The following is a 22,463-nucleotide window of genomic DNA, read 5'->3' on the forward strand; positions in this document are numbered from 1 at the left end:
GGATAATAATTCCTCCATAACCTTGGCACTCTAAGGGCACTATACAATTTCAGGTAAAAGCAATTGCCAAGGCCACTGCTGATGTATTCTGTACTTCATTTGCATTTCAACAGAATAGAAAGGAGGAGGTGGAGGTGGAGGAGGGGGGGGAGAAAATAACACTGAAAATCAGAAACGTTTCTTTAAAGCAGAGCAAGACAAAGTAGTCTCTATTTCGAGCCAGGCTGTCATTTTTACCAGCAGCTAACAAAGTACACTTCACTCATCATTGACAAGTTCTTGGGTTCACCACTTGTTTTACATTTCCCCATTCTATATGTAAGTAACCACTTCTAAGAATTTTCAGCTTTTTTTTTGCCAAAAAATGGCAGAGAGAATACTGACGATCCCACCAACCTGTCACAGATGATATGTAATACTCATACATTCAGAGGTACGAGCTTTACTTTTACACAACTGGGAGTCATAACCATAATGAGCATCACACATCCCAAAGCTCCTCTTGATGAGCTGGAGAAATGTTGCAGGACAGGACATTTCCAACAGTTGTTCTTTATCTCCTCCTATCTCTTTATCTTTCCTGTATCTGGCCCATCTTTTTGCCTATTCAGTCTCCCATTTTACCTCTGAGCAGGAAGAAAGCACATAGTAGTGTGGGAAGGATGTTCCCARCCCTTGTCTTACTGCAGTCTCTGTCAGAAACTCTCAGAAATCAGACACACAGAAGGAAAGTCTCCCAGTTTGAAACTGGCATGCTGAAGACATTTGAGAATTATCAGGATTGTCAATCACATTTCTCCACATTTTTATACCTAGAAAATAAATAAATCAACAGCTTAARCAGCCATGGAAGCACATCTTATCACAGTTCGGAGCAAGCAGATTTGTTCCATAGCAGGAAAGCCTGAGGCAATTTTCCTTACTGCTGGCATTCTCCTTGCCTGGGGGGCTAAAAGCTGTGCAGAAGGGTAGATTCTCCTACTTCCTACCCATGATACCAACACTTGGACTGACTGATCCACTAAAGGAGCTCACATACCTGTAGCAATGCCAGGCCTGGCCACAGAAGAGGAGAGCTCAGTTCTATGCAGCCTCAAGACTGTTACCACTTCTGTTAGCCCCCCCACTGGAGTTTTCTAAACTATCCAGGGCTGGGCAGAGTTGTATCTGTGCATTTGTCCCTCTGTAGGGTGTATTTGTGCTCACCAAGACTGATCCTGTCTTTTCTGAGACTTCAGCCAATGGGCTGCTGTCATGCAAACATTATTAACTTTATTAAACATTACTATTAACTTTATTAAATATTATTATTAACCAACATCTGTCTTAAGAGCACCTTGGCCAAAACAGCACCTATTTGTGTGTGTTTCATTAAGGGCATTCAGATCGCTAAATGAGTCAGATCCTTCCATATGGGAGCTACTTACCAGGAGAACAAATATTTTACACCAATAAATACTATGGGAGATGTAGGAATAATAATACTATAAATAAATACTACAGGAGATATAGGAAATATTCCAATCACCTACTTCTTAAGTGCAATACTTCTTACTTGCTCTATTTATTCCTGGAGGGTGGGCTTGTCAGATCCTTAGCCTCATATCCAGTGGTAACACAAGCAGGTGGCTATCCAGAAATAACAGCAACAGAGGACAGTGGATGTCACATCACAGGTTTTCTTTAATTTGTGTAATGCAAACAAACAGACACAGAAAGGGATGTAACAAAACCACAAGATATAATTTAAAAACACAGTATATTTTCTATTACACTGTACTTGGCTGTGACTAATTTATCTCAGCTTGACACACCCAACATCAGGGACATGCTGCCCTGGATACTGTTCTGCTCTGACAAAGAGCAGAAAACTTTCTACCATGCCATCCCTGGGTCTTSTCACACGGAGGGGAAAGTCAGCACCTGCCTTTTTCCCTCTAACATCCAGCATTTCCTGTCCAACATCCAATTAAAAAAACATAYTTTGGTGAACTGCTTCATGTCTTCTGACATCAGGAGGTCTGCCTCTAGAGCCACATGGTTACTGTGGCTCACAGGAATACTGCTAGTCCAAATCACTGAGAAAGTCTAGCAGTACAGAGGTGTTTTATTACAAGTAACCATTTCAGAACTCAAAGCATTGCAAATATTTTTAAATGGTATTTTAATGAACATAATTAATTTTATTGTAGATTCTTCTCAGCATTGGGGAGAATTTTATTACCATATTGTATGTTTTACTATTTGCATAATTATAGTACTTCACATTAAATAAGGTTATCTCTTCATGGTTTCCCTGCTGTGTCACATGCAAAATATCTTACAGGGACAGAAGGAAAACATGTTTGGTTYAATCTAAAACCAGTCTGTTTTCTGGTAGAGGTAAGTAATGGAAAAATGAGATAAAATAAATAGCATTTAACAAACATTTCCATTTCCCACAAATTCATTTTSTATTACTATCTGGCAATATTTTTTCTGTTGCTCTTCCTTGAAAGACTCTTTGACCTTTTTCCTTTTCAGTCCCCCATCCCTGAAAGATAGAGAAAAAAAACAGCCTTAAGCTCACTTCAGGGTCAAGGCAGAAAAACATTACTATATTTAGACTTTGTAGTCAAAGCAGTTTCCACTCTTAATGCTGACTTTTGTAAGACAATGCTAAGTGATTTATACTGCTAAGACTTATCACACAACATGCCCTTCTTTTAACCCAGCATTTAACAGGCAAATAATTAATCTTCCCCTAATACTGCCTGCTGTCTAGATCTACCTGYCAGCTCTGTTTCTCTCTAGAGACTATATTATTCTAATTATTCTAATGGAATCRTTCAAGTAATAAAGTAATATTTTCTGATTCAGAGTCACCAAGAGTGATGGACTACAGTGCAAACAAAGCAAGTATTAAAGGATTTCATGCTAATGCTTCAGAATACAGAACRCCTAAATATGCTTTAAACCCGATTCCAGAGGTGTTGCTTCTTACCAAGGAAGCATAGACATTCCTGCCCGAGCAGCAATGACAGCCTTGACTCTGTCAGCAAAGTGAACAGCATCTTCTTCTTCCTGAAAAAAATATATGAATGAATTGCTTTACAACATAAACATTTTCTCTGTGCCTCACCTAAAGAGATAGGTTTTGTCAGAYGGCAGGCACTGGGGTTTATTTCAGACCCACAAGCCAAATGTGATCTGCGTGGCAGTTTCAGCTGATCCTGATTTGCCAGTATTTGGTGCCAGAAAGAACTAAATGGGAGGCTCTCTGGGTACTGGGGCAATCTCAAACACCACATAGCCTGAGTTCCCAGGTCTGGCCAGAGCAGGGGATGCATCCCACATAAATCCACATTCTCTTAATTTTAAGACTATAGTGGTGCTTCTTGGCCTTTTTCCATTAAGTTATCAATGAAGATTCACAAGCACCTTGTGTAGTAACCCAGACATCCTTCCAGGCAACATTTCACAAGCACTTTCAAAAAATACAAAAGCATAAGAACCTCTTTGACCATYGGTGGCAGGTACCACACATTGCAGACAATAGCCCAGCTGGTCAACACATTAAAAGCATAGGTCATCATGGAATGCTTCATGCTGTTCCAGAAGGCATCTCCAAAACGGGGGTCATACTGGAAGACAAGAGGAATAAACTGTCTTAGTTTAAATCACATAAGCTGCTTTTTTTTTAAGGCCAAAAAGTCACAATTTATCTTCTTAAATAAGGGGCAAATCTAATCCCACCTCCTAAAAGCATCAGCAAATTCAGGGTAAAGCTCCAACATTTATTAAAAGTTTTAACTGTTAGCTTTTACAAGCAATGCATGACCCCGAATGGTGACAGACCTGTTGAAACACRACTTTTGCAAAAGATTCACTCAAAATGTAAAATCTTGTCATCTACAAATATGGTGACTAGAAAGGTTTCCTTGAAAATGCTCACACCAGTTTTAACAGCTTCCATAAGATCAGGCAACATTATAGTTCCAGAAAAAGTATCTGGATCTAGGGTGACTTGGCTAAAGCTACTCAGAAAGACTTGGARGTGCCAAGAAAACTGCCTTTATCCTCAGAGCACACAAAAGCCAGGAGCCCTAGGACAGAAATGAAACATTTTCCATACTTCTAAAAACACAAAAAGTTTCTCTGGGCTTTTTCAGTACTTTATTCACACCAAACACACCCATATTCAAGGTTTACATATGAATAGCTTCTCTGACATGAGAAGGTTTTCCAAAGAATCCTTTCGTGTTGGTAAAACTGCAGTYACAGTACCTTGATTGCTACTGGATGGATGGTCCCTCCTACCTCAAAGCTTCCCTTCTTGAACATCATTACTGATGTGTTGTTAATGCAGGTACCTGGTCAAAATCAAAGCAGATGAAGGGCTTAATCCACTCTGAGAAAAGTGTTAGGAATGAATTGTAAACTCTCTTTAGGAGACTTAGTTGCCAAAGGAGAAAGTAAGCTTTAGTTCTGGAACATAATGCCAGAGCCTTGTATGTCTTCATTGTGTTATATGCTAAAGCAAATAAACTGTCATAAAACTGTTGTAAAATACTAGAATCTGACTTTTAATATCTCATAAGAGTTAATTACTTCTACAAAACAAACACCTCACTTGCAAAGACTGGATGTAATAAACTGCACTCAATGTCAAGAAGTGAGAAGAACAATAAAATCAATGTAGTTGTTTCYTACCTTCTGGGAAAATTAAAATGGGTAACTTGGCCTTATCTGCAATATGTTCTCTAATTCTGTGGAGAGAAAATGAAATTTCAGTGTATACTTCATATTTGTCCAAGAATCTAAACCTCCATTACCTCTCACACAGGACAAAAGCCCTTGCCCAATTGCCCTTTGCAGGTCAGTAGCCTCAGCTGGGATATGTGCTGGTTTCAGGCCTTTATTTCAGAATCTCTTGCTAATTAAATAAGTAGATTTTCTACAAAACTCTATGAAGTTTCATTTTACCATTTTAACCAGAGAATAGTAGTACATGAAGCATGTGAAAATAACTTCCCAGACTCCAGCTATGCATGCAGTCAAACTTCTTTAAACCAAAACCTATTCCAAATTTCTARTTTCCATGCCTTCTAGGTTTATCAGTTTTATGTGTATCTAATGATTCKCCACATCTAGTTAAGTGACAGACCACTATCTCACTACATTTGCTGCATCACTTRAAACCACAAGTATCACCACTAAGCAGGTTACTGACACCAAAATCTGTTATTTTCCAAGACAACTGTCTTTCCAATTACTCAGGAGCGTGGAGCTCCTCTCCAGGCTGCATAGTCTCATAAAAACACAAATCCAAAAGATCCGATTTCTGCCACCCACCCTGCCCGCCTCAAAAAAAGACAACTGATGACAAAAAATGACAACACTGATGACAAATYATCACACCTGACCAGACAATGAAGCGAACACCTCACTACCTTACTTTTTCCTCACCAGGTGACGGTCTTTCATTTCTGAGCGTTCAAACACGACATGCTGAGAAGTTTGCATACAGCATTTTTGAATAAGTCCCATAAGCCCTCCATGTACCTGGCTAACCTGTAAGCCCAAAAGAAACTTGTTACAAAGCAGACACACACACACACACACACACTTAAATGATAAAATTCTAAGCACAGATGCAGCCGTTACTAAGCTAATTGACAAATTATACCAATCCTCTTGGTCATAAATGTGCACGTCTGGTTTTTTTCCAGTGAGTTTGAATGTGAGTTTGAATGCTCTCAAATCCCAGTCTTTCTACCAGGAAGTTTATCCTCTTACCCAACACTACATCTGCRGGCATAACAACATTTCTGATATTTACCAATTGTCTTGTTCATACCAAGGAATAGCATTGATCACTGGTCAGGATTAGGACATCCAATGGAGACGTGTGGTTGGCTACACAGATGCATCCTTCCTGTGGTTTGTTTTCCCTGCAATGGCRACCATAGAAGTTATTAGTTAGAGTTTATTATCCAGACTACAGGTGGCAAACACTGAAAAATATCTAAGTGTCTRGTTAACCAAGTTAGCAGTACTACATCATCTACACACACCCTGCCAACACACAACAGGAAACACAGCAGGGCATGAACACATCCTGGCAGAGTCTAAGTGATCCATGCAGCTTTTTGGATCTAAATGTACCAGTAATGGAATAAGGATCCTGATCCAAAACTTGAGATGTTAATACTGCAAGAAACCAGTTCCAGACTAACAAGAGCAGGATGTTATCACTCACCTGTTGTGGAAATGAACAAGGCCAGTCAGACATCGGACACCTAAGGTGGCACAWATCATCTGGACCTGGCTGCTCAGCCAGCCTTTAACTCTAAAAGAAATGAAGCCATAGATCCATTTCCAGTTCTGTGGAGTCACATATAGGACAATGCAATGTAAACTCTCTGAATTATCCCCAATTGCTGTTACTACAAAAATCRTACCAAGGCTCACACTGCATGTCTGCTTTCAGATGCCAATGCCATAACTATCTTTCACAGCACTCTGTAAGTTTACAGGAGAGAAAAAGTCATCCCATGATAGTCCACATTAATCTTCTGGACTCAAGCAGTGTGTTCCAAGTACCAGTTCAAATCCTTAAAGAAATAAAGAAGTGAAAGAGYCCTTAGCAAACACTTACCTGCCATTTGGAAACTGTCCTACTACTGCACTGGCCAGCACCAGCAACAGGATGCTGAAAACAGACAAGCAGATGCTGCAAAGTAAAATAATCTTAATTAAATGCCAAGAAGTAAATCCAAAGAAGTAAGAAGGTATTTTTATTTGGCCTTTTGATCCATTTCACAATGCTTCCTTSCAGCAATAATAGCATCTAACTAGCAACTTACCACGATTTAACTAGCATWCAAACCACTTAATCCAGCCTTTCTGGGTTTTAAAAACAGAGTAATTACTAATAAAATAAATTGCTAATAAAACATATGGAACATGATAAATTTCCTTTTTTTTTTTTTTCTTTTTATGGAGATATTTGAGTTTAGATGGCGTCTGGGAAAAGTCATTCCAGGTTCTCCCTCCTGCACTAGCCAATAGGATATTATTTCACAATTTCTGCAGAAACTAGCACAAAAAATGATCCCAACAAACTCCACCTGGCTCACCGGAAAGGCAGCAGGAGGCAATACCGAATTAGGATGCCAGTGATCCACACAGCAGCCAGTTTCCAGCTGGCATGATGCAGGTTGGCATTAGTTCTGCTGAGGAGATTCCAGGACAACAGCTCCTCGGAGGAGAACCGTCGAGTGACTTCATCTTCTGCAACTGCCTCACAGCCCTTCTTGGAGAAGTACATGACATCAGCAAGGCTGAAGCACCCTTGGCACCGGCCAGCAATCTCCTCTTCCATGGAGGTCTCATCTCTCTGGATGATCCCTGCATGAGGAAATGAGCCTTCCTTCCACACAGTGAAATGAACAATATGGATTCCAAAGAGAGTAAAATACATGTGCTTTTTAGAAATAGCTCTCCTCCTACTCAGGCACCATAATGGCGTATTTAGGCCTCATTTATGTACTGACAGTTCATTCCACAAATTACTTCTCTAATCCTACRCTATATAACCCCCCTAAGTTGCTGAGGAAGGAGAAAAGGTTTCAGATCAAGCTGCAAATAAAACCTTGATCACAGCACTTATTTCACTGTCATTTACCAAACAACATAGGTATTCACACCTAGAAATGTCACCAGTACACTGCCAAGATGGCAGACAACCTCCTGGTGCCCTGACTCAAATTCAAGCAGAGCTTGTATGATTGCTATTCTTGCTGCTGTTGATTAGTATTATTGTTTCCCAGCTGTAACAAACACCTTCCTCTGGGATTTATTTTCCTTGGAACCTTCCGCCTTCCCCCATCCCTTTTTCTTCAAGACTCATTTCGCTACCAAGAAACGTGAAAGTGTCTAGATTTTCTCCCCAGCCATACACAGCATTATATGGATACATTGTGCAGAAAGAATGACAACACATTCTTGCTCTGCTGTTTGTAAAATTACACTCCAYAGGACAGTCACACAGCAAGTCTCAGTCATGTTTGCTGAGGTCACTCTGAGACCAGATTGTTATCTGTCTGGTTACAGTGACTAAAGTTCTTTTGATTATTTTGATGATTTTTTTTTGAGAGGGTGTATTGCATGACATTAAAATTTGCATTATAAAAATATACTTAATTTATCTYGATCAACATACTGCCTCCTCATCAGAATCACAAAACTTTCCTCCAGCTGCATTTCAGTCAAGCCTTCAACACYCAGGAAATCATTAGCTGACAAACTAAGCAGCCCATGTGATTAATGACTAAAAGGCACTACAAGTAAAAGGRTGACTATGAGAACTTAGCCCACTCCCCTTTCATCAAAGAAGAAGGGAAAAATAGTTGGGGGAAAATAATTATTTGGATTTTATCCTCATGCCTAGAGAGGAGGGCAGATCATAACACTGTGATCCATGGCATGCTGTAATTCTTACTTGAGAGTCTCTGCATCTTTTGAATGCTAGGAGTCACAAGATTAAAAGATAACCATGCAGAGGCGTGTCAAGCACAAAGAACACTCATTCCTCCCAGTGCTGTAAAGAGAGAGCTGATGGAGCCAGAAAGCACAAAATGCTTATGAAAACAGGGACAACTTCCTACATGCTTATTAGCAATGTCTTTTTATACCCACACTAGTCTCTAACTTCTTTTATTCACAAGGCTCAATCATTCAGAGATTATTTGCTTATAACATGCTTTTGTAGGTTTGTAACTTCAACAGATATTTGCCCATCAAATGCTTTTCTAAGTGCTTTTCTATGTTAAATAGTTGCCTTTTTACAAGATGAATAGTGCCACGTCCCCTTCATGCAGAGAGCTTACCAGTGGAGATTAGGTTTTCGAGTGGCAGTGCCTTCCTCTTTTTTACTCCCTCCTCAATCTGCAGGGTAGCCCACTGTTCCCAAAACAAGAAAAGTAGATGTTGATGCTTTTCATTTCATCATTTCCARACATTCTGTAATTACCTCAGGTGAACTGTGTGAACCTCTTTAACCCCCTTCTGATCTAAAATGTTCATTTTTCAAATTCAACCTGGAGGCTGTCCTGCACGCCTCCTGTTTCATTTGTTACATAGACTTTTCTTTTTCCATTTCCAGGAAAAATCATTTGGCTCAAACTTCTTTTTAGGATGCAGGCAGTTGTTTTTCTTCTGGGAGTCCAACAAAGTACTGAGCTACCTATGAGACTCAATGAGATCCAATGTGTCCAAAACTATTTCTTCTCCAATTAGAATCAGGCAATAGGATTAGGCAAAATAATATCACTGACATTAGAGATATACCAGAAAAATAGATCTAAAAAATTGAATTTAAAGAATAAAAGAGATTACCTCATTTTAAGGGCTTTCAAGTTGTCTCTGTTGACAGAAAACAGGTGCCAATATTTTGTATCCACAGTATTTCAGGAGCAGCTTTGGTAATGAGGTTTCACCCTTCCCTGTCTTCACCTTTTTGAGCTAAACTAAGTTTCTCCTCCCTGTGCAGAGCACAAACCCTCCATTARCAAAATCAAATCTACCAATATGCCTAATTTTTGAAGTTTTCCTAATTTTGAATGTTTCCATCAAATAGACATACAAATAGTAACTCCTGTAAGTACTAAATCCGCCTGTATTTATGTCACAGTACGTGCCCTAACAAAGAGAGCGTAGGCTCTGCTCATTACCAAAGGCTCAGTGACCCACTCAGTTTATGCCTTCACCTGCTATTAAGGCTTCACATCTGCACCAGATAAGGATAATCCATCTSCTTCGTGTATGTATTTCCCTCTTACTGACATGTGCAGCCATTTAAGCCAACACAAAGYTTATCTCAAAGAGTCTTCACTACATTACAACATGTCTCATGTGAAAATATCAACCAGCTTTTAGCCGCCCTTAAGTTTTGCATGCTCTCTACCAGCTCTTTCTGTAGCTGTTAAAGTTAAGTCAGTAACAAAATGGAYACTTTCCCTTTACATAATTAGGATATCTAAGTTACCCTTAGCTGACCTTTTTTTTTTACCAGCCACTATAAAAAAAAAGAAAGCAGTGAAAGTAGAATAGGCTTTGATGTGGTATTTTAAACTCCAGGCAAACCACCTTTTATAACATCATAAAGCAAACAATCCCCCCCAAAAAAAAGAAATTAAAAACCCCACACCACAGACCTTCATCTTGCCTATACTTCCCAATTATTCTCCTGACAAGGTCAACAGGTACATCATCTCTCTCAATCTTTTGCAACACATGGAGAGTCATTCAGAATTGTGGAGCCAGGGGATGTCATGAAAACAGCAGCCCACACACTGAGAAATGAAAGAACATACAGAACAGGTGCAGGAACGTTGCAAAAGAGAGTAAAGGCAGACGTGGCAAATTTAATCTCTTTACAAAATACTGCTGGTCTTCATCCCTTCCCAATATCCTTTAGGATATTTGCATGGCACAAGGGAGGAAAAACCATAAAAATCACTGAGATMAAAAAAATATTAAACATTGCCTTAGTCTCTGCTTCCCTGTCTCCTGTCTCACATCTTTATCTTGCCTATCATTGTCCTACATAAAAAAGCACCTGTCAGCTGGCCAGCACTGCCAGAAAAGAGCTTGCTCATACTGTCCTGAAGGACTTGGAATACCTCCAGGAGGCTGGCTTTTGATTCCCAGACAGAAAAAGGGTGATAATCACTGACTAAACTGACTCCAAAAATACYTGTTAACTAATCTAAAAGAGCAAGACAAGTCAAAGCCAACAAAAATGTATAAAGCTTACTAGTAAATTACAAAATCTTGCCTCCTAGAAGGGGGACGAGTGAGGCAAAAGTGGCAGTGTGAGCAAATAGCCAAGGCTACAAAGACAGTGGCCAAGGAAGGTGAGGAAGAGCTTTCAAAGGCTGAACAGCTACACAGAGCTTGTTAGATTGGAAAAGCGCTGGCCGAGATTGGTTAAAAAGACATCTACAAAGTCTGGGCTGGCACAGAGCAGGTGCTTAAGGAACAGTTATCCATTTTCTCTTTTACTGCAGGAACTGAGGTTTGCCGTGGGAAAGCTTTGGGCAGAGTGTATGAGCAAGGAAAAGGCAAGAAATTTCCRCAACCATCACRGAACATGAAATTCTGCTAACTCATGGGTTGGCCTTGGAGGCTGACACACAAGGAGTGAGGAGGGAATGCAGCTTATTGTCACCCAGGTCTTTGGCTTTCAATCAAGCCATTGAACTGACACTTGTCAAAGCCATCTGTCTGGATCAAATTCTGGACTAATTAACTGTGGAGTAGCTATGGTGCTGTTCTGCATTTTACATACAGTAGCACCTGTATGTAAAATTTGTTTTTAAAAGTGAAATAAGGCTTTGTGATTACCTTTGTATTGCACAGTATTGAGACAGAGCTGTCACGCTGGTCTTTGTTGCAAAACAGTAATGAAAGGATGTTTTAAATACCTTACAAAAAAAAAAAACATAGATGTTGCAACTAACAGAATTTGAGTATTAAATGTAGCAACTTCATTCCTACATTTGCTGACTGAATGAGAACTCAGGTGCTGTGCTTTCCTCACCCCCATTGCTGAAGTGATGAGGACTCAGGCAGTCCAAACATCCAGTGGTTGATCCCAGCTGGAATACTGAAGACTTGACAGCTTAACTCCAACAGTCCATTTGTTTGATGTAATGTAATTACATTCTAAACAAATTAAGGGTGCCCAATACTTCATTATATTAATTACTGTCTTCATAGGACATGACATGAAATACAAARYACAATGTGGAATGYCATTTCCTGAAATCTCATTTCTTGCAGGTTTTTTCCTCGCTTGTCCCTTTTAAGTAGAGCTCAGTACACCATTTTTCCATACTATGTAATAACTCAGTTTTGCCTCTCTTCCCATATTTTACTACCTCTTATTCCAYGTTCTCATAATGGTTTTTCTAATCACTCATTATGTGAACTTTTCTCAATCTTTTCCTCATGTCTGACAAGATTTTGGGGCAATTCCTCTATGCAAAATCTTCCACCACAATGGCAAAGAGAAGGTTGGTACGTTTTCAGCACAAACTAAAATCACCATCTAAGATCAAGCATTTGTGACAGCTTCATCCAACAGTCCTTTTCTGCCTGGCCTCATTTCCCCTTGCCCATTACAAACATGAAYCCAGATCAAATGATCTGAGTGTTACACTTAGTGTCTGAGAGGATGTGACTGTCCACCCTAAGACTGTGAAAAGGACTCACAAATCTCCTGGCTGCTCTGTGAGGGCTGATGAAATGGATTGAGAAGAGCTTGTTTGGGATAAAAACACAGGTATAATTTTTTGGGGTTGTGATGCAGAGGCTAGCTTTCAAAAACCATGTATTTGAAAGCACAGCAGTGCACTTTTTCCCCAGCTGAAGTGTCTGCAACATCTGCCATGCCCCAGTAGGAGTTTACAGCATATGAGCTACCTCTGTGTAGAAGTGAGCTCTCAACTGAAAAACTATTCACAATGTTTAGCTGGGTAATTTCTTCTTCTCAATAAGCAAAAATGCTCCAGTTTCATACATAAGTTCAGATCTCATAAAACTTCAGAATATTCCTTAACAAATAGAGTTGCAGCTGTTTAACATGTTTCTTTGACTCTTCACAGGGCTGTGAGAGCGTGGTGTAGATTTCATCCTAGCAAATGCATTTTCTTTTGCAACAGCGGGAATAATGTCCCTAGCACAACTTTACTACTATATTCATCTCCAACAAATCCCAGTACAGACAAAGCTCAGAGAAAAAAACATTATTTACAAATAAAAGTTTACAAGCATAAGTGAAAGAATAACCCAAAAAAAACCCCAAACCACATTCAYCTTTTTCATTTCTAGATATATTTGAAGGACAAATTAAAGATAATAATAGTTATTATGGGCTAACAGATACGCAATTATGGAATTACTGTATTGGAGATTCTTTTGCTATTACATTTTCCATATGTCCTCAAAAAACCCAGAAAAAACCAATTATACATTACYAAACAAAAATTACATTTCCAGCTTAGCTATCCAGAAAGGCATCCTATTTCACCATTCCAGATGACAATAGGAACCACGGATGGTCTCTGTGCATTATCCCATTAGCAATATCTCAGGAAGAAAACACCACAGCTAGAAACCAGTCAACACTTCTCTAGGCTTTCAATGTCAGGTTGTTCRTATCTCAAATATATGCTATTATAGCCTGATTAGCTCTAAAGCTGCYTGTATTCCCCAATGCCATTCTGGCCATATTCTGGTGGATGAGCCCCAAGACTCCAAGAATAGGCCCGGCACTTCCATGCACAAGTTTTAACCCAGCATGTCCCAGTCCTACCCTTGCTTCCAAAGAGCCCAGCGGGTCACGACACAGACAAAGGGTTCCTAACATTCTCTCCATTCTCCATTCCCCAAGTAAGATARTTACTCTTGGGGCACAATGAGAAACATTTGACAATACTTTAAAGAAAACCCCTGGAATTAATTGTAAGATGAAAACAGAGGAAACTCCCCTTTTTATCCACATGACAATTAGGGGAAAACTTTGAACTAAAGAACAAAAGGAGCCAGTCTGAACAGCAGTGTATGGAGCTGTGCTGTTCTTGTTAGCTGCTGTGGCAACAGGGAACTAGACACAACAGGCTATAGCTGATCACGTAACAATTAACTTATCTATTTTTCAATACATAGATCCTCCACACTGTGAACAGAATAATCATGCTCATAACCTGTTATGAAAACAGGAGAGAAAAATATTTAATGTGCTTTACAAAAGAGAAGTGCCYTTCTACATAAGACACACACTGCATGAGTCAAATCTCTCTTGAAGTTGGGAAACGCACAGGGCGAAAAAAATACAGAAATTATTTTAAACCCCACCAACTRCAGCAGCAAAGCTGTCCAAAGACAGGTTTGATATAAGAGTAGCTCTTAATTAAGGTACCAATAAAATTATCAATTAATTAGCATACACTGGCTGATTTAAAAAAAACCTTTCACATATAAAGGCCAATATTACATGCAGCCACTGCAGGCAGTCATTGCCTATGACATCAGTATCTGAAAAATAAGAAACCCCTAAATTTTGCTGTCATGGGCTCTATGCTAAATGGTKTTCATACAGCTGAAAACAGATACTGCCCAAGAGATCTTAATCAGCATTAAACAAAACAAACAACATCCGCCACACCTACAAACAAACAAACAAAAAAACACAAACAACAACAGAAGAGAATTATAAGAAGAATAAAAGACAGAATTGGCCAGGTAAAATGGTCATGATATTAACTGCATCACACTGTTGCAACATGTTCTACTGCAAAACAGATAATTCCAAGAGCTTAATAATAATAGCAATAATAATAGTAACATGTTTTCTGTAGTAGGAAGTATATTCACAGAGAGCAGGTTTATGCCAGAAGCACAAAGTTACTCTACTGGAAAATGGAAACTGTTCAATATGATGAATTCACAGTACCTACTTCTGGCTAATGATGGATATCAAAAGTCAAACTTGAAAAAATTAAATGGAATTATGGTTTATGAAAAGCCCCAGAAACCTTTTACTGGTAGAAGCAGAATCAGACTCTTAACCATGATCTGTTTACTTCTAGAAAAATAAAATTTTAGAAGGTTGAACAGATTACTCAAGTCTTGTATGGCAGAATCTGTAACTGCTGGATGCCCCAGATTTATATCTGGGTGAAGCAAACACACAGAGTCGGGATTCTTGCTGAGAATATTAATCCCATAGAGTTAAAATAATCCAAATAAATCCACTGRAACTTATATACATCTAAAATACATGTTTTTATTACTTACCAACTCCCACAAACTAATAGATCTTTTTCATTATACTTGATTTGCCTTGGGTATTCTACCCGCATGAAGCATTCTAACCAGCATGAGTTAGAAGCAAATGTCATGGAATCTCTAACCCCAAAAAACCTCTAAACAGTAACAGAYTGTAAGACAGCACATAACTAGATATCATTAAAGACACCCCTCAAAGGACTATCACATAAACTAAAGCTGCAAACAACACAAGTTAATGGATTTTTTTCTGCTGCATTTTACAGCATCTCTGTCAAATGTACAGATTTTGATTTTTTTATTAAACATGTCCTGTAGCAAACACATACCTTTTGAACCCAATTGTCAACTTACCTCTAATGTTTTTATTACAATTTTCACATAAAAATGAGAAATCCCCAGTGACACTCGAAACACCGAAGGCAACAAAACTAATGCCACAAACAAAAGCATCCAGACAGATAAAATCTCGCCTTCTGTAAGGCCATGGCCCTCTCTATTTTCTTCCATGTTTGCTCCTCCAAAATGCCAACCAGCTGCCTTCCTGAGAATATATGTTCATCTGTAGTGGAGAATCTAGCAAGTTTCAAGAGAAGGTAAATAAAAACCACACATTCTAAGAGCCAAAGCTGTCTCCAGGAGAAGGCTGTTGCTCACTGAAGACTGACACTACTGATACTCTCAATGATAAGGTAATTTCTATCCTTTATCCCGCCCTAGCTCCGCCCACTTCYTTGTAATTGATGAGCATTTACTCACCAGGGCAGAAGAAAGAAAAAACATGATAAGTAATAATATATGTCAGATAATTAGATGCTGCCAATAAGGAACCTTGTCAATGTGACAACTGGTTTTCACAAGGTGTCCTGCCAATAAATTACAGTACAGACTAGGTGGGTGTGTTTTTCAGACTGCCTAAAATCTTTTCTTCTACATCTTATTGATACACATGAAACACTTCTTCAACTGACATTTGCACAAATTTATGACTTATTCAGTCAGACTTTCTCTTTCATGGTGAGATAAGTGCCTTGTTTATGTATTTGACCAAAGGAATGAAAGTGAAGCTTGAGGGGCAAGTCAGGCTTTTTCTATTTTATTTTATTTTAATTTAATAACACATGTGCAATGAAGATGCAAGTTTCAGCAGGCAAGGATTGACAAGACAATAAACCTACTCCCTCCACTGGTCTATGAGAAATTAGCCAAAAAGCCTGTATTACAGGGTTACAAAATACATGTGGTGAAGTAACAAGCCATCTATCTTTGTACCTATTCTACTACAGAATTGATATGCAATAGATAATCCTATTTCTCCTTCTAGTCTATCAAATGTCAATAACATAATCCAGTATTTTTTTAGGAAAGACCCAACTCAGCCCCTCACAGCCACTCTTTTCCTGCCTTTTTGTTTGCATCACAGAAGATACAAAGGTGAGTGACTCTAGAACATCAGGGCAGCCCACCAGCTGCTTATTTACAACCTTCCCACACAACAAATTAACCAGCCTTGATGGAATGAGCATTTAGGGCACAACTTCCATAAGTGATATGAAAATCCACAGAAGATCTTCCCTTTGCCAATACTTGAATTGGTGTATTTGTCTGAAGCCAGGGCTGTCCTWTTAAAATACTCCCATTCCCAAGTACCATTGCTTGTTTTGTGTTGTGGAGCAGCTGGATTCCCTAGAAATGGAAGCAGCCCCAAAGATCTTCTGTAAAATGTGCACTCAACACCATCCAGGCAGTAAAAGAAGCAAGGCTGTCAGAGGGGGCTGCACAACCTCTAATGCACACCAGGTTCCCAGGCACCAGCAATGCAGACTCCTGACATGTTACAAGCTTTCATGAATCCATGGCATGCTTCTTGTGCCACACAGTGTGAGTCCAGTAGCTTCAGATTTGCTGCTGCATGATATTCCTCAGGTCTTTCAAATCACAGTGCAATCTTTTCCAGCAATATAACTTTTCTTTTGCRTCTTTTCATTACTTAGCTTCTTTACCTTCTCTCCCCTGCTGGCCTTCTTCCAAGCTTTCTGTATCTTCTACAAAACCTTCCTGTTTTTTGTTTTTGTTTTTTTTTTTTTTTTAAATTGTTTCTGACTTGCCAATGCTCTTTCTCTCAATGGTRACCTCAAGCCCCTCATTSTCCTCACACTGCTGCYKCCAGGTACACCATTAACCACTATTTCTCAYCTCCCCCACCAAAAGGCTTATCTAGGAACAATGCTCCATTGTAAAACAGCTTTGCTCACTGAWTTCTCTTTAGCTACCATTCCTCATTCTCCTTTCTGGTCTCTTCCTCAAGTGGCTTGCCGAGCTAATACACATTCCCTAGCGTGGCCTGTGGTGGAAACCTGGAGGAGAGGGCGTTGATCTACCTGGCAGCACCTCTTAATAGCTGCCATCAGCCTCAGCACAGGGAATCGGTATGCACATYGTCTGGGTGCTAAAAACCTCGTGGGTGGGAGGGTGGAGATAATTCCTGGGACCTGATTTGAGGCAGGAAAGGTGGGCAAAATGAAGTATTGCAAGAAACAGGATGATGTGGTGACTTGCTTGGCGGGATGCCTCAGCAGTAAGTTTAGGCATACAAAAGATGGATCATTTCTTGAAAGAATAGAAGGAAAAACAGACTTCCCTAGCCTGGGAGGAAGATGTTTCCTCTCCTGGCTAAGGGGGAATTGTTTCTTATCCTCATGAAACCAAAGAAAGAAAGAATTAAAGAGTTTCTAGCAGCCTCTCTATTGAGGTGGTCAAACTACCCAGCCAAAAGTTACTACAAGATCCGAATAGCCAAGCCTCTTCTCACATTTATTCTTTGCTTTATCCACTTTGTACCTCCTGAAATAATGAAAAACATTTCAGTGTTCTTACTATTCTATTATCTTTAATGTCACATTGTTTGGGGAGAAAAACAAACAATCAAACATACAAAAACAACCTGCACTCAAACCACCCAAATTGAGAATGACACAGAAATCAAGGGGCTTCTGCACATCTACCTATTAAAAGTATGGAATAAAAATTCTAATTCAAAGGAAGATTGTCCTAAAACCCATTAAGGAATGAACTTGAGTAGTGGAACTTGCGCAGTCATGGCCAAGGTGTTCAATCTTGGTTAAATTTTTGCCAAAAAAAGGCTGCCAAAGCTTCTCAAGCATCTTTCTGCTATTGAGATCATGATCACAAAAACAACTGACACATGGTGGTCTAAGTATGTCTACGTCTTAACTCCAAAGCACTGAGACTGCTCTAGAAGTAAATACAGATTTGAATTTTATCTCTGCCCTGAATGAAGGTAATGAACTTGTTGATGTGAATAAGAAAGCAAATTCTCTATTTCTCCARGTAATTCAGAACACAGCTTCCTATTTTTTAGTCAGAAATTTGGCATAGCTTTTTGCAACCCCATTACAATAATTGATTTTTTTATTATTATTGTTATTTCAAAAGAACCRTTGTCCAATTCCAATGTGAATAGATATGCATACAACACTAAGCTGAACTACAGATTGCGATGTGGCTGCGTAAATTTCCTCAGCACAATAATGTGTTTCAGATTTAGTTTTGCCATCCACTGACTAAATAGAGCTTCTACATTTCATTCTCCTACCCTTTTTGTCCCTCTTAYCAACAGCCAGGCTGCTGCAATCATGCCTATTTTGATGAAGCTCTGAGAGACTTTATCCAGAAGTGTGAAGATAGTGCAAATAATTCAAATAAACATGCAGCAACAGAATTTAGCACTCGTTTATAAGGTCTAATAAATGACAGCTGATGAATTTATATCATTTAAACACAAGCACTTTCTCGTGATGAAGTACCCCATATGTCAGGAAAAGACAGCAGACAATGTGCTGGCAGCCTCTCTATTGAGGTGGTCAAACTACCCAGCCAAAAGTTACTACAAGATCTGAATGGCCAAGCATAAAACTCTCTGTTCATTTGGAAGAATTAAATCCAACTTAGAAGAAAGGGATGCTGGTGACACAGGAGGAATCCAAAGGCAAATCTCCCATTAATTTAATGAATCTCAAATTGACACCCACGAGCATAAGAAATTAACTTGAAACAATTCCTGGTCTCCTAGGGAAATGAAAAGGAGATGGAATGGGTGTCAGCTGCCTACTCGAGGCTCTAGATCCCTTGAGGTCATTCTACTAATTTCATATTGCAAAACATTGCCTAATGCTTAATTGCTGACTGTCGAAGGGAACCGGAATTACGACCCATTTATTTTTTCAGTGCAAGAAGAAGCAAACACAGCATTGACCTGTGTCTATCTGCAGAGTCTCATATGGAAGGGTTAAATCAGGTATAAACAAACAGCCCTTGCCTGCACAGCCATGTTTATACAGCAGTTAGCTTTCAAGCATGTTCACATACACTGTGAACAGATAAAAAAGTGCAGTGGGATATTRCAGCTTTCAAGAAGTGCCACTATGGTTTTGCCTTCCCTCTGATACACTGAGGGAACACAGCCTGGAAATAACACTTGACATGGTCTTCGAAAAGAAGGAATCACAGTCACAGGAATTTTGGGAACCACTCATTCTAGATATACTTTCTTCCTGTCCAATACTACCCATTCCAGTGACTCTGAGGGGATGTCAGGGGAATTTGTAGCCTGCCTTTCTTGTAATGCCTTTCTTATGTGACAGCCAAAACATCACATGTCCCCAGCAGATACCGCTCCAAAGCAGCACTGACACATCAGCTTCTGCCAGGTGGTGCTTCAGATGTTAAAGTAATACATTCCCTAAGGGTTAACAAAGAGATATTTCTACCGGAGGCAAATGATAATGACCATGACTGTCAGTCAGGGTCAACCTTCTACCACCTGATCCTTTTTATAGTAAATATACAGGGTATGTCATTTGCCTGTTTGGAGCTGCAAAGTGATCAAAAGCTGCTTGCATCTAGAAGCCCACAAGTACACACCAGCTCTGCCGTCAGACACAAGGAGGTGTTACTGTTGTTAAAATTGTTCTTCTGACTCCAGCTGCAGGGTTCCCTGGTATTTCTCTGTGAGTTTTGCCATGCTACAAAGCAGACTGATCTAGTTAGAAAAGCCTTGTAAGCCAACGACACAGAGTCAGTCAGCAAACCTGGGATGATTTCCCAGCATCACTTAACATCCATGGGTACTAGGATTATGTATTTCAGCATAAGAAAGCCTTCAAACAGGACTGACCAGAGCATTCCAATAATTCTGATGTATGTACTCAGAATGAAAACTACTAAGAACACCTCTTTTTAAATTAAACTTTAACCAGCTATAACAACAGTAAAAAGCCTTTTTTAATTTTGTTTATGTCTTCTCAGTGATTCAATCTCACATTTTTCAAATTCCATACCTGACTGCTACTCAAGGGTGAAATAATATCTGATAGTTTTGTTTTGATATTTATCAAGAYTGAGGTTCATGTTTTACTTGTGGAAAATCCTCCGAAAGGCCACGATAACCTTAGAGGTCAGCTACTGCATAGTAAGCAGTGTCAGGTGCAATATTTGTTTATGGAAACCAYGCTGTTTTCATGCACTGAAGTGCAAATATGCGCTCCTCTGCATCCTCACTCTAACTGAGCTGTGTCTGCTGCTCTTTACACCACTAAATAGGTGTGTGTTTTTATCTGACCACAGTAAGATTGTGCAAGTTATGCTTTGGCCATCAACCAGATCATTTATGAAAACATCGGAGAAGTACCTTTAACTACTGTATCACTCATTAGGCTATCTGTAACACATTTAGCTGACTRCAGAAGCATTATTGTTTCCACACAAGATAAATTCAACAATCACAGAAAGTTACTTATTGTATCCTGTGGCTCACATCAGGCTAGAGTATTTGTATCTCAAAAGAGGGAAATCTGCTACATGTTCTGATTACATTTGGTTACCTCAGCAATGTAYAAATGCCCACAGATGTGTAGGCATTACATGGCTGTCAATACATATCTCATTTATTGTCCATATAAATCTTGTCTGTGGTTTGTATATCATTGACACTGGATGGAATAAATTGCTCTGTCAACGCCCAACATTTATTGCACTGATTAAATGTATACAATTTTCTCCCAGCTCTGGCTTAGGAGTGACTACAAGCACAGCACAGGGTYCTTTGGGGTAATTCCTGAAAGACATCAGCATTTTCTGTCCACTTTCATAGTTTCCTCCACAAACAGCTACAGAAGCTAATTATATCCATCTGTTCATATTGCCTCTACCACAGCAACATAGTCCATGATGGAATAATTTATTGCAATATATCCCTTTACATGTGTTSTACTTGCTACCTGTTTAACACCACATGGTCTGCATTGCAAGAAATGCATCCTAGCTCTGTCCCATCAACCTTGTCCCTAATTCTGTATCATCCAGAGACTTCTCAGCCCCTTACTCAAAGATCTAGAGCATTTATGAGTGTATCGAGGAATAAAAATCTTAGCTGGTCCTTCTCTCCAACAGTTAAGAATCGTAACAATTTTCCCTTCTAAATACTGGCATAATTCACATATATTTTAAATAATACTTTAAAGGTTTTTGGTTTTTTTATTTAAATGTAAATATGCCAGAACTAACCATTCTCCTTCTAAATCTTGCCAACAAATTTTAAGGGAAAAGAAACTAGACTGAAAATAYTCATTTTATATACAACCTCAAAAAGCATATGTAAGACCTGAAAAGCATGGAAATGCCTCTTAAAAGACAACAGGTCCATAAATCCTATTTCAAGACTCAGGATATGAATGTCTAAGGCTAAGAATGTGCTTATCTACGGTCCTGATGAGCGATAAAATCAAACATTTGCTCTCCTGAAGTAAAGCAGTAAAACTCCTGCAGTCTTTAGATCAAATTTTTGATCACACTTCAAAGAATCACTTTGTCTTTCTTTGAAAAGTCATCACTTTTAATTCTCCTTCCTGAAATTGTTTTCTAGAGCATTCTTCTGGCTGATATGTCRGGAAMACCTGMTAGAATGGTAAAAMATAYGTTACTACAAGTATCAAAAAGATGYAAAATGTKACAAYTCAAAAAATASAARACATAMATTCTGCAAACTCAGTCTATATCTGAGGAAAACGAGGTACAATTTACTTCGATCAGATCATTGTTTAGCATGATCATTATCATTTGATTACTTCCTTATCGCAGTTTATTAGTTTATTAACTTAGAAGATTCTCCCCACAATCCTAAACAGCACAGTGCACCTCCAGACATACTCACAGCCTCATATCTTGTTTCAAAAGGCACAGCCTTTATGGACAGGAGCTCAGCCAGTGTCATCCATACCTTTTCGTATTGCAGGCTGGCATGACACAATCCTCCCCCTCTGGAGATGGGAGCACAGCTTGCTCCACCCACACTCCCAGCAGAACCATGTGGGCCAGGCAGCTCGGTTGAAACGCTGATGTTTTGATGAAAGCAACAAACTAAAGCTTGTAGTGCAGCTCAGTGAGGCAATTCCATGAGCACAGATTCTGCCCTTCACCCCAGAGCTTGCAGGCAGGGGTCTGGGAGCAATGGCTGAGGACAGGACAGCTGGATTGCTCGATTTGTCCTCAGCTCAGGAAAAACCCTTGAGCTGCCCCTAAATTCTGCGTTCTTTGTGTCCCCTATC

At 39.3% G+C, this 22,463-nt stretch overlaps 1 protein-coding gene across 4 annotated transcripts; it reads right to left on the reverse strand.

The window, feature by feature from the left end:
• Positions 1-1,677: 1,677 nt before the first annotated feature.
• LOC130575361 (glycerol-3-phosphate acyltransferase 3-like) lies at positions 1,678-22,136 on the reverse strand. 4 transcript variants are annotated; one of them, XM_057369198.1, is made up of 12 exons: positions 22,070-22,136; positions 8,874-8,946; positions 7,122-7,410; positions 6,641-6,715; positions 6,242-6,331; positions 5,840-5,933; positions 5,438-5,553; positions 4,693-4,748; positions 4,267-4,352; positions 3,495-3,623; positions 2,984-3,063; positions 1,678-2,533 (listed from the first exon to the last, which is right to left on the reverse strand). In XM_057369198.1, exons 1-12 carry the CDS (start codon positions 22,127-22,129, stop codon positions 2,419-2,421), a joined length of 1,263 nt encoding a protein of 420 aa, XP_057225181.1. In that variant the 5' UTR covers positions 22,130-22,136; the 3' UTR covers positions 1,678-2,418. The 4 variants fall into 4 exon arrangements, with proteins under 4 accessions (XP_057225181.1, XP_057225180.1, XP_057225179.1 ...); XM_057369197.1 differs by lacking the exon at positions 22,070-22,136 and adding an exon at positions 15,193-15,502 and having other exon boundaries at positions 7,122-7,392; XM_057369196.1 differs by lacking the exon at positions 22,070-22,136 and adding an exon at positions 15,193-15,502.
• Positions 22,137-22,463: the final 327 nt, after the last annotated feature.

This window comes from Malurus melanocephalus, unplaced genomic scaffold (assembly GCF_030028575.1).
Source record: "Malurus melanocephalus ecotype Western Australia unplaced genomic scaffold, MMel_1.1 scaffold_105, whole genome shotgun sequence".
Taxonomy (NCBI): Eukaryota; Metazoa; Chordata; class Aves; order Passeriformes; family Maluridae; genus Malurus; species Malurus melanocephalus.